This window comes from Camelus bactrianus, chromosome 3 (assembly GCF_048773025.1).
Source record: "Camelus bactrianus isolate YW-2024 breed Bactrian camel chromosome 3, ASM4877302v1, whole genome shotgun sequence".
NCBI classification, from domain to species: Eukaryota; Metazoa; Chordata; class Mammalia; order Artiodactyla; family Camelidae; genus Camelus; species Camelus bactrianus.
Window position 1 is genome coordinate 84,051,190 of NC_133541.1, and position 12,692 is coordinate 84,063,881.

A 12,692-nucleotide genomic window follows, 5' to 3' on the forward strand; every position below is an offset into this window, starting at 1 on the left:
AGGCCAGTAGAGGCTGAAAACAAAACAAAACAAAAAAGTTAAGAGCAGGCGACATTTACGGGCCTTATACGGATATGATGGTGATGATGATGATGATGTGATGATGATAACCATAACAATGGCAACAGATGATAACATTCATGCGTACTTGTTACGTGCACCGGGCACGGGGCAAACGTGCATGAGCTCATTTAACCGTCTAAACATACTACGAGGTTGGTATCTCATTTTCACAACTGAAGAAACTGAGAGACCCCAAAGGTAACGTCTTCCCAGGCTCTTGGCGCCCAAAGGTCTTGCCTTGCAGCTTGAGTTCAGCTCCCGGGCTGCCGCCCAGCCCCTTTCCGCTTTCTCCCGAGCACTGGTCACTCCCGGGCCGCGGATGGTCCCAGCTGCTAGGCTTCTCCTCCTCGCTCCGCCCTGGCCCCCTAGACCCTCCTCCTAGCCCAGCCGCCCCTCCTCCCCTTCACGCCCCGCCCACTACCGCCCGGCTCCTCCTCCCCTCACGCCCCGCCTCCAGTCCCTAGCCCCGCCCCTGTCTCCTTTTGCCCCGCCCCTGACTTCTTTTCTCCCGCCGTCTGTGGCCCGCGCTCTGCTGATCAGTCAGCGGGAGCCCGCGAGCGTTCAAGCGGCCAGGGAGCTCCGCGCCGTCAGACCGCCCAGCTCGCCTCTCAGCGTCCCGGCGCCGCCGCGCCCCCTCTTCAGAGTAAGTGCCTCCCGGGCGCGCCGGTCCCGCACACACCCTCTCGGGGCTTCCCGGGCCGCTGGGCTGCGGGCTGCTCCCGGGGGCGCGCTTTCCTCTCACCGAGAGTTTCTGGAGTGAGTGTGAGTGGGTGTGAACGAGTGTGTGTGTGCGTGTGCAGGCGCGCACAGCTCCGGAAACTCCCCGGAGTTTTTACTCAGTTCCTGCGTCGCAGCGACAATCTGAGACCTCGAGTTAGGAGCCTTTACGGACTCTGGTTGACCCCCTAACTTCCACCTCCTGCCCTAAGCCCCGTCGCTATTCCTTCATTTCTTCTGCAGTCGCGGCCCCCGCTTTGTGTCACGCCCTCTTGGTACCAGCTCCTGCTGTGGAAAGAACTGCCCGGGTTATCAGAATGCCCCAGATTGCAGACCGAGATGCTGGCCTGAGATTGTAATCCAACCCTGCATTGTAAAACGGGCAGGGGCTAGAGTTTTGCCTTGAGATCATTCTGTGGAGACTTCCTTTGAGGAAGAAAATTGTGTGTGTGTGTGTGTGTCCCCGTCCCCCCCGCCCGCCGCCGTGTCCTTATGCGCGCGTGTGTGACCCTCAAGCCCTCAGCACCTGATGCAAAAACATTTCATGAGCGCCCTCGGACCCAGGGCGGCTGATAGGCACGTTCAAGACCGGGCTGACCAACTGGGCTTGGGCGCCTGAAAGATGTTTATTGATTCAGTGACACGATATTTATAAGGCCACCTGGTTTCCCAAAACACAGTACTAGGGAGGAAGAGCAGTACCCCAAGGGAACCATGGGAGGACGGAGACAGTAGTTGAGAACTCAGTGTGTAAACAACAAAATGCTTGCGTTAAGACTGATAATTCCATCCTTCCATAAACTGTTTTTATTGAGAAGCCAATACTATCTCAATATTGGGTCTATTTCTGTGCTAAAAACAGATTCAATTGATAGCCGTACTTTAATCCATCTATAAAATGATTCCCTGGTTGCTGAAGTCCCACACAATTATAGCAGTCTCTGAATTCTTCTGTATCTCAGTTGATTCTTGCTGTGTTCTTGCTGTGAAAGTCGAGATACCCATAAGATGCCCCACACTTTCTTGATAAGAATTCATTTTAGAGATGCTGGTAGGGGAATGGCATGTGGAGTAGAAATGATTCATTGAAGTGTAAGGGAAACAGAACTATGTGGCTAAAGGAAATAATCAGAGCCTTTAAGTTGCCTTTGTGCCCTGGCGTATGAAAGTTAGAGCTGATAAATTCACGTTAAGTGCTGCTTATCACAGCAGATATTTTTATCCTGGTTTGAATCCTGTGTTACACAAAAGTGTTTCCACAGTGTTTTAACTAAGGAAACATTATGCTTTGAAATATGACTACATCTCTCTTTAAGGAATGAAATAATTATCACACTTAATTAAACACCTGGAAACATTGATTGCCACCTTCTAATTAGATCTGTCATGGAGAGTTAAGTCAGCAAATTATTATTAATATTCTAGCTGGTAACATAATTGGCTTTTTTGTAGTTTTGGGGCTAAGGGGGGATGCCTGTTCCCCTCTGTACACATTACTTGCCTCCCCATCCCTTGCTCACCTTTTGAGTTTTTACGGGTAATTTGAGTAAATAAAGTTTTAGGGAAGTGGACTACCATCTGCCTCCCTGTAAAATATGACTACTTTAGATATTGAATGCACAGTCTTAGCTATTTGCCTTAACGTAGGCCTTATGGGCCCTTATGTCTGTCAAGATTATCTGCTAACTTAAGAATCATTAATAAATTATTGATTATAAGAAGTTTCTCCACAAAGTGCAGTGATCCTGCACAGATGGTCCTTTAAATTTTTTTCTTTAAGGGTGACTTTATTGTGCCTTGTGTTCTAATGTGTTTAAGTTTAATGAGACAGGGGTGGTGTGAGCTGGAAAATCTGCTTATCTTTGTTGTCTCTTAATTTTCTGTTTCTGACAGTATTGCTAGAAATAGTCTTCATCTGTGTAGTGAATATTGCGAGGACAGGCTGTTCTGGGATCCCAAAGGAACGACAGAAACAGAGGGTGAACGTGCACACTGCCAGGGCCAGTAACAGAGGGTTTTATGAGGTCCGTTCTCTGCAATTCTTCATTCTGTTGAAATTCGAGGAAAGGGTGTGTGAAGAGAAATGATTGCATAGAAACAGTACTCATTAGGAAATGCTGAGGTAGGGGTAGCTGGGCTGGTTTCTAGGTGGTTTGTAGCTTGAGGAACTTCAAATAGCTGATCCTTGAAGATGAGGCCACCATGGTGTCAGGCACTAGAAAAGCCTCAGCGTTAATTAATCCAATTAATCCTTATCTGCTTGGATAATGACTTGGACAACAGGGACATGCACAGGGGCCAACCTGGATCAAAAGGGGACAGTTTGCTTCAATTTGGCATTCACAGAGAATCAGCTCTGACACAGAAGTTAAGGGAAGGCACCATGTGGTGCCAGATTAACTTTTATCACCTCTCCTCTCCTCATACTGCCCACATCCTGCATTTAATACCAAATGCACACAGTAAGAACTCAGCCAACACCAAAAAGGAGCTTTTAACACCCCAACCTTCATGTTTCCCTGTAACAGTTTACTTCCTGCTCTCCAGTCTCTGGTTTTGATGACTTTGGCCCTGGGGTCTAAGCCAACTGCAGTTTCTACACTTTTGTCCACCAGTGGGGTTTCCCAGTAGCTAAAAATGGGTGATTTGTTGAGGGTTAAAAAAAAAAATCAGTGAACCTTGTTGCACAATGTAAACGAGCTCAGATAGGATCCAGTGAACATCAGTTTGCATTCTACATTTTGGCCTAAAGAGAAGGAAATGAACTACAAGTAGGGGTTAGATAATTCTAGAATGTGAGGACAAGCAGTACCTTAGAAACCGTCTGACCCATAAGTCTTAGACTGCAACGTTGGCTGTTATATAAGGTATACAGGTTTGGAGCACAGCCCCTCAGTCCAGTTTGCAGGGGCACCATTCATTCATGAAGCAGGCATTTATTGAGCTCTTACTGCGTGTGTGGCACTGTGCAACCCTCTTATGTTCGCACGAAGGCCTGGGATCCAAGAGGACTGGTGACTTGCACAAACATGTTTATTGGTAAGAACAGGTCCCTGAAAGTGAGTTGACAGTGGCCAAGATGGCTTCATAGTTCTTCTGAGTTTTCCAAAGGAAAGTAAAGACACTTCCTTAGGTTGGTGGAAGAACTATTTTCAAAATATTTTTATTTTTCAATAGTAAGAAACACCTTTCTTCTAATGTCAGTTTCTAAGAACCCGTGGTCTAACTGCAATACACCCGATTCCATAGGATTTTGTTTTCCCGGCCTTTCACATCGAGCCTAGAAGTTACCTGAGAAACTTGTTGAAAATGTCACAGGCTCTGGAATATTCAAATAACATACACCCACCTTTTTAGAGACCAGTTGCTTTTTCTCAAGAAGCAAATATTTATGGTTCACAACCAAGGCAGCAAAGATTCAGAGCCAGTTGCAAAGCTGGATGGGTGTCAACATGTTTGTTTTCTTAGGGTTGTGCTTTTTTATGTAGAATGAGAGGGGTTATTGATCAACATGATGATACTTCACTTGAGGTGACTGGGAGCTAACTAGGCATGCAGCAATCTTCCCTACCAAAAAGAAAAAAAAAAGGGTGAGAGGTCACAGGAATGGACCTTCACTGGAGCAACCCAAGCCGACTTATAAACAAATTGGGGTATGTTTCTTTAGTAACAGAGAGTGGAATTAAGTTCAAAATTCCACTTGTCGTAGTTTCCTTAAACATTGCGAATAAAGAAGAGTTTTAGTTTACTCAAGAAATCGTCGGTTCACATGACTCTGCTGAAATCAGCTGTTCATATCTCAACCACCGTGGGCTGTGTGACTTTGGACAATCTACTTAAGCTCTCTGAGCCTATTTCTTTACCTAAAAAGGGGGGCTAGTATTTATATCATAGGACTGTTGAATGGATTAAACCAGGCTGTTCCTCTTCTCTTGTCCACTGTGCAGAAGTGAGCAGTAGACTTTGTTGGATTGGCCAAATCGATCTCGTTTCAGGAGGATGGCATTTGTACTGGGCTGTTGTGGAGTAGAAAGGGAGAGAGGTAACTTGTACCACACGTGCTTTTAGCACGAACTTTCTTTTTTGCCTCTAATGATGCCAGAGAAGCCCAGAGGAACGGGGTGAATATAGCACCATTTCAATGATTCGCAGCTGCAGGGTCACGTGATTAAATAGGGAAATCTTGCTGCTGCCACAGAGAGAAATGAACCAGAGCAGGGCACCTGGGTTTTATGTGTCTGAACAGAAAGAGCCAATGCGTTCAGTCTCCCTGTGCAGAAGGGAAGCTTTGAAAAGACCTGTTACAGTTCAACTGCGAGCTGTAGGTTGGCCTTTCATCTAGGGAGGCCCTTGTTTAAAACAGGTTGTGGATGAAACCAGGTTGTCCAAGCCAGACAGGAGCATATGTCTCAGCTGCCCTTGGTGTTGCAAAGGGACTGGGGCTGGCATGTCCTCAGGGGAAGTTGTGAGAGTTCCGGGAGGCAGAGGGCAGGGGCGCCATCTTCAGGGTTGTCCACTGGGGCAAGCTCTTCTGGGGACACAGCCCTCTCCAGGCCACACAGGACACTTTGAAAGGAAGAAACAGCCCACCCAGCCAGTACCTTCTCTAAGCCTGACTCTTCTTGCTTCAAACCCAGTTCGTTCAGTTCAAGCCTTCTCCACTCCCGACTATTACTTTATTTATTTCAAAAAATGAGTTCCTTATATTATGACTGTCCACCAAAGTGCGAGAGGTTGTGGTGTGTGCTTGCAGAGCCCTAAGTACCTTTCCCGTATCGGGCTCCTGAGCTGTGTTCAGGCTCTCACACACATGTAGATGCAACAAGAGGGAATTCTGCAGAAATGCCACTGGCTTCTAAGAAAAACTGCAGGCACCATGTTGGCAAAAGATTGCAAAGTTCAAAACAATCTTTGATGACTCAGACCTTTTAGAAATAAATTCAATACCTGATTCCACCCCTCTGTGATCAGGAAATAACTCCTCCCCACCCCCTTTCTTCTATCTTTAAAAAGATGAGGTAGTTTTCCAGGAAATGGCTGGTGTTTGATTCAATACTATCACCGCCCTCGAAGGGCAGAGCAGTCTAGACTTCATGATGGAATTCCTCCCGCCTTGGAGCAGAGGCAGGTCCCCAGTGACTCACAGAGTGTACCTGATGAGCTCAGCCGTCTCCGAGCACCCGGCGATGGCCTCTGTGTTCTACATGCTCAGCTGTTTTGCTCCTTTGCCTCTGTGGCCTGGAACCACTGAGAGTTCCGGAAGGAACGGCTGCTGAGGTGAGAGACTCTGTGTGGATAAGGAACTTCTTGAGGAAGCAGGGTGTCCCAGCCCTGGGTCCCCAGGTGGGCTGGTTTTAGAGTATGATTATCTGGGCAGCCACAGAGGTAATCTGCTAAATGGAACTTTGAACGTGTCCAGCGTGCTACTGTATTTTAGGGCTCATCTGGGGCCGTAGCTCCCTACGTGACTGCAAGTTAGCATCACCTGGGAATCCTCACACAAACGGTGCAGAATCCTGGGCTCCACCTACTCCAGCATCACAAAGGCCGGGTCTGGGAGCTGCATTTCTAAAAGCCCCACCCCCGTGACTGATGCATGGCAAACTGAAAACCCCTAGCCTGCGAGACCAGTTTTAAGGTCTTGTTCTGTAAGATTATTGAGGCAGCAGATATCTATAGGGTTTTTGTTGTTGTTGTTGAGTGGTTTGTTTGTTTGTTTGTTTTTTTGGTTTGGTTTTGGTTTTTGGTAGTGGAAAGAGCAAATCTCTTGGAAGTATAGAGTGGCTTTAAAGTTAAAGAAGATAAAAGTGAACATGCAAAAAATGAACACCTGTGTACCCATCCTAAGAAATAACAAAGTGGTTTTTCAAGTAGATCCGGTCCTCACTGGGTTAAAAAAATGTTAACCTGCAACCAGAACAAAAAACGACCAAAACCAATAGTGGCATTGCATAAATAAATCCAGGAATTGAAAGCCATGAAGTAGAGACGCTGGGGAGTCAGCTCAGTGTTCATTCGTTGACAGACTGGATTTCCAGACCCTGGCAGTGCTGACCTCACCCTTGAGTGTGCCTTCATGACACCTCGTGTCACTTTGTAGATCACTAACAAGGGATGTGAGTCCTTCTTCCAGGAGTGGCACATGTTGGGAGGAGCCCCAGGCCCAAGACCCTTGGGTTGCCAAGTGGTCCATTTTCCCTTGCCCGGGTCTACTCCCCTGTCCTGAGTCCTGGCACCTCCAGGAATCTGTCCTGTTCTGAGTGCCCCTCTCCCCTTGTAATGGTGGGCAGTGGGAAAATGGAGAACAGAATTTTTTTTCTTTGATGCCTTCTGGCTGTAACTTCCTCCGCCCCCATCCACTTCCTCTTCTTTCTCCTCCTCCTCTTCCTTCTTTGGCTTTTTTTTGCATTTTGAGTTGTGCCACAACTCGAGAGTTTCTTTCCTATTTCTGAATTCTGGTCAGTTTGCAGTTTATCATTGTAATAGGGGCCAGGAAAACTATGAATAGTAACGGTCCGCTACTGTTGATGCTTGCCACTGACTGCAGTCGAACCACTATATTTTCCCTCTAGGTTTAAATATTTGACCAGGGATCAACAAGTATGAACGTGGACTGATTTGAGGCATGCCTCAGCCTTCCTCTCCAGCCAGCCACCCTCCAGGTTTGCTGCCCCAGAGTCCAGCACACCAGGCACCTTCCAGCCTCACAGATGGGGAAAGGGGCTGATAGAGGAGGTGGGGCAGTGACGTGGAGAGGGACCACGGGGCAGAGGATTAATCACCACAGTCTTCCTGGTGCATACCTGGACTACAAGCACCTCCACCCCACATTTTACTCATCTGTCACTCTTTTGTAAGTTCCCTTCCCTTTTATGGCTTCCCTAATATTTGTACATTCATGATAACAAATGGAATACTTTTTCACCATAACAATTTGCTGGGGCTGCCGTAACAAAATACCACAGACTGGGTGACTTAAACCGTAGAAATTAGTTCCTCACAGCTCTGGAGGCTGGAAGGCCAAGGTCAAGGTGTCAGCAGGTGTGGCTTCTCCTGAGGCCTCTCTCAGAAGTTTGCAAATGAACACATTTTCCTGGTGTCCTCACATGGTCTTTTCTCTGTGCACTCGCTTCTGCTGACTCTCTCCTCTCTTTTCAGAAGGACAGCAGTCTTATTGGATTAGGGCCCCACCCTTATGACCTTATTGAACCTTGGTTTCCTCTTCAAAGGCCCTATCTCCAGTCACATTGAGGGTTAGGGCTTCAAGATATGAATTTGAGGGGAGGGGGTAGAATTCTGTCTATAACAATCACTTTTGTAAAGGGAGTCACAAATAATACCCTTTACGTAACTGTCATATGATTTACTTCCACATATATATATATCCTCAGAAATGATGGTTAATAGTTTTAACTGAAATGATCTTTTAAAGAAATGGAAACATGACAAAGTTTTTTTCATATTTCGTATTTATCCACTTGTTTGAAGGTCTGCATTCTTTAGTGTAGACCCAAGCTTCCATCAGGTATTTTTTTTTGTCCTTCACCCTGAAGAACTTGCTTTACTATTACCTGTAGTTCAGAGCTGCTGGCAACAAATTCTCTCAGTTTCTTTTGTACATATGCCCCTGGTGTCTGTGTACCCAAATCTCCTCTTCTTATAAGGACACCAGTCAGATTGCATTAGGGCCCACCCTAAAAGCCTCATAGCTGTTGAATCACCTTTTTAAAGACCATATATCAAAATACAGTCCCATTTTGAGGGACTAGGGTAAGGGCATCAACATAGGAATTCTGAAGGGACATTATTCGGACTGTAACAGTTAGGATGCTTTAGGCTGCAGGTAAGAGAAAGCCCAATTAACAGTGGTTTGAACAGTAAAGACATTACATTATCTTAGGTGAAGGGTAGTCTGGGATTGGTCCAGCCCAGAGTTGAGTCAGTGGCTCAAACAGTATCATCAGGGGCCAGGTTCTTTCCATCCTTCTGCTCTTCCATCCTCAGCACGTTACCTTTTTTCTGCAGACTTGCCACCTGCCTCATAGACAGAAAATAGCTTCTTCAGGGAATGGGTATCACAGGCTTCTCCAAATTCCTTCAGTGGCAGAAAGTGCCTGTGGGTGTCGGGGGAGGTAGGCACAGTGTGTGGTGATGAATCTGTCCTCTTGTGGTGTCCATCTCTTTTCATCAGACGATCAAATCTATCTTGAAGCCTCCTAAGGCCTCATTGTCCAGAACTGAGTCACAGCTGCCAGGGAAGCTGTGAGAGTAAGTCATGGACTTTGAGGGACAGCTTCTACTGTGGGAGGCTGTCTGTACCAATAGGAAGGACAGATAAAAAAAAAAAAAGGACAGAGAGGGGCATGATTCCTGGGCAGACAAATAGCATCTGCCCCAGCCCCAGGCTCCCATGCCCTAGCTGTCTAGGCTAGATAAGGCCAACACTCTTACTGATAATAATAATCCCAGGTTTTATTGGTGTTAAAATAAACCACCCAAGATTAGTGGTTGGGAGAAACCAAAGCCAAGATGTGGAAGGTGTTGAAAATCACACACAGGCACATAATTACTACTAGAAGTGACTTTTTAATGTGAAGGTTTGTGGGATAATAAAAATTGCCTCTCTTAGTTTGGGGAACAGCATGCTGCATTGAAATCCAGAAGATGCTCGTCAGATAGAGAGTTCTTTCTGTTTCTGCAAATGTTTACCACCCCAATAACAGTAATCATGGCAAACATTTTTGGGTGCTTATGATGGGCCGGGCACTGTGCTAAGTGCTTAATACACCATATCCCATTTCATCTTTGTAACAGATCTGTGAGAAATGTATTACTGGTTTTTTATTTTATTTTATTTTGTTGTTTATTGAAGTGTAATTGATTTACAGTGTTAGTTTAAACTGTACAACAAAGCTATTCAGCTATGTATATACATACTTTTTTTTTTCAGATTCTTTTCTGTTATAGGTTATTATAAGAAATTGAATATGGCTCCCTGTGCTATATAGTAGGTCCTTGTTGTTTATTTTATATATAGTAGTGTGTATCTGATAAATTTTTAATTTATCCCTCCCCTACCCAGAAAGGTATTATTGTTAAACTGCACTTGCAGATGAGAAATTGAGGTTTGGGGAGGTTAAATAACCTGCCACAGATGCCTGGCCGAGCTGGGAGTCACGCCCGGCAGCCCAGCTGCCTCTAATGCTTGTGCTCTGAACTGCCACAGGGTATTACTCCTCAGTAAACTGCTACCAACTCCCTCATTGTCTGTGAGCTGTCAAAGGCTGTTACTTCTCCAGCCAGTCGGAGTCTCCTTCGTGGTTGTGTGTCCCATGGTAGTATGCGTATGCCCCATTTATAGTTTATGTCCTATTTTATTCTTCACATCTTACAGTGGAGATATACTCAAAATTTTGTTTTTAATAGTTGAAAAATGAACCATGAGCGTGTGCCCAGCTGACACTCACTTGGTGACCTTCAACAAGCCAGGACAGTCTCCTCTACAGTGCCACATCCCGGCACTTAGGGTCTGTCATTCTCGGACTGCTGCCATCTGCAGATTGTACCCCAAATCCTACGTTTAGTTCAGGTAATTCACATTTCAAAGTAAGGCTGTGGAAGTTTAAGATCAATGGAGCTGCACTTCCCAAACTGAGAAGATAACCTTTATCTCCTATTTCATACTGGGGAGAAGTCGGGCAATTTTAATGACCCAGAGGAATAGGTCTTTCATTATTGGTTTGTACAGCAGAGTGCCAATCTGAGTGATGGCAAATTTGTCCTCAGGTTGTAGATTCTTCGTGTGAGGACAATTTTACAACAGCTGAGACAACTTCTGGGTGGTCATTGTGCAGATTGCGCCCTGCAGAGTGCTTAGGCACTGGGAGCTGGCCACGGTGGATGCAGGGCTGTGTGTTTCTTGTGACTCTGATGCTGGGAATGAATGCAGTGGAGCCACTGCTCCAAGATCCTATCCACACAGCTCAGTACAGACCTTGGGAGCCTGTGTTTCTTCTCTTAGTCGTGAACCCACGTTGCCAAAGCTGTAACGACATCTTGGGTGTGGCAGTTCACGTAGACTTTAGGATGCTTAATGTTTGGGGAAAATTGCTTTGTTTGTTTTTTTTAAATCTACTATTGCTAATAACTTTGACCTGGAGCCGACTAGGGGAGTAAAGAGTTTAGGTTTCTTGTCTGATTCTGGGAACTTGAAGCTGCCCTAGGTTCGTATGCTGAATGGTACAACTTTGAGTCAAGTGATTCATTCATCTTATGTCTGTGAGAACTCAACACCCTGCAGCTCTTGGCAATCCCACTTAGGCATCCAAGATGTCATTTTGAGTTGGGAGTGCCTTTGAGATATTCTGGAGTATGTCATTTGCTGTAAGTTTTGGTTTTTTCTTTTTCCCTTTTTCAGTTTTATTAGGTAGAATTGTTACAGTTCGACTGCACATACACGTTATATTGCATATCAATACATATATACAGTATACTGCACTTTTTTTTAGTTTACACATATGAACTACACTTACATAGTTATCAAGGGAATAAAGCCAACTACAAAATAAGAATCAACAGAATGCAGTAATCCAATCATAAAGGACAGTCAAATGTGCTTACACATATTGAAGAAGTCAATCATCATATAAATAATTAGTTCATTTGTGTTCTTATGATTATTGTTATTATTTTTTAGATTTCTCATATAAATAAAGTAATAAATTATTAAAAAATAGTTTGAAGTGCTATAAGGCCAATTTTCATTAAAGCACTGTGGATGAAATCATTTATCATCAACATGAGCAGAACATTGACACAGAAGTCCTTCATCAAACAATGGCTCCCAGCTGACTGGCTGCTGGTCCCTTGCCCTTCTCTCTGACTGGCTGGCTTTCCCATCAGTTGACTCTTGTGCTGACACACCTAGATTTTCTTTTTTTAACTTAAAAAAAAAAAGAAAATGTTACTTTATTGCTTTTTCTTTAATTGAAGTATAGTTGATTTATATATTAGTTTCAGATGTACAACATAGTGATTCAATATTTTTATCGATTATATTCCATTTAAAGGTATTATGAAATATTGGCTATATTTCCTGTGCTTTGAATAGATCTTTGTATCTTATTTATTTTGTATATAGTAGTTTGTACCTCTTCATCCCTTACCCCTATCTTGCCCCTCCCTACTTCCCTCTTCACACTGGTAACCACTAGTTTTTTCTCTGTATCTGTGAGTCTGTGTCTATTTAGTTATATACATATGTTTATTTTTTAGATTTCACATATAAATGATAACATATAGCATTTGTCTTTCTCTGTCTGCCTTATTTCACTAAGCATAATACCTTCCAGTTCCATCCATGTTGTTCAGATGTTGTTATGGCTGAGTAATATTCCATCATATTATCCATTCCACTTATATTATCCACTTTTTTATCCATTTGGTCTGTCGATGGACACTTAGGTTTCTTCCATATCATGGCTAATGTAAATAATGCTGAAATGAACAATAGGGTGCATGTGTCTTTTTGAATTCATGTTTTCAGGTTCTTTGGAAATATAACCAGGAGTGGGTATATTGATTCCTTTGCCTTAAGAGACAGATCCAAAAAGATATTGCTATGATTTACATCAATGAATACCTATGTTTTGTTCTAGGCGTTTTATGGTTTCTAGTCTTACATTTAGATCTTTAAATCCATTTTGAGTTTTTTTTTTATACAGTATGAGAAAATGTTAGATTTTCTTATCACTTTTTATTGCAAAATAAAATGCAAGTAACAAAAAAAGCCCCCACATAAAACAGAGGTACACCTTAGTTAATTATTATAAGGCAAACACTCATACAGCCATCACTCACATCAAGAAATAGAACTTTACCAGCTACCCTCCCTGTCCTATTCACTTTCTCCT

At 44.1% G+C, this 12,692-nt stretch overlaps 1 protein-coding gene across 2 annotated transcripts in view; it reads left to right on the forward strand.

The window, feature by feature from the left end:
- Nucleotides 1–548: 548 nt before the first annotated feature.
- TNFAIP8 (TNF alpha induced protein 8) overlaps nucleotides 549–12,692 on the forward strand; it is a 120,571-nt gene continuing 108,427 nt past the window's right edge. Inside the window, exon 1 of one of the 2 annotated variants that reach the window (XM_010971523.3) lies at nucleotides 549–706. In XM_010971523.3, coding sequence (XP_010969825.1) covers nucleotide 706 — 1 coding nt within the window. In that variant the 5' untranslated portion in view covers nucleotides 549–705. The remainder of the gene's footprint in view (nucleotides 707–12,692) is intronic. The other variant, XM_074360531.1, reaches the window with a different exon arrangement.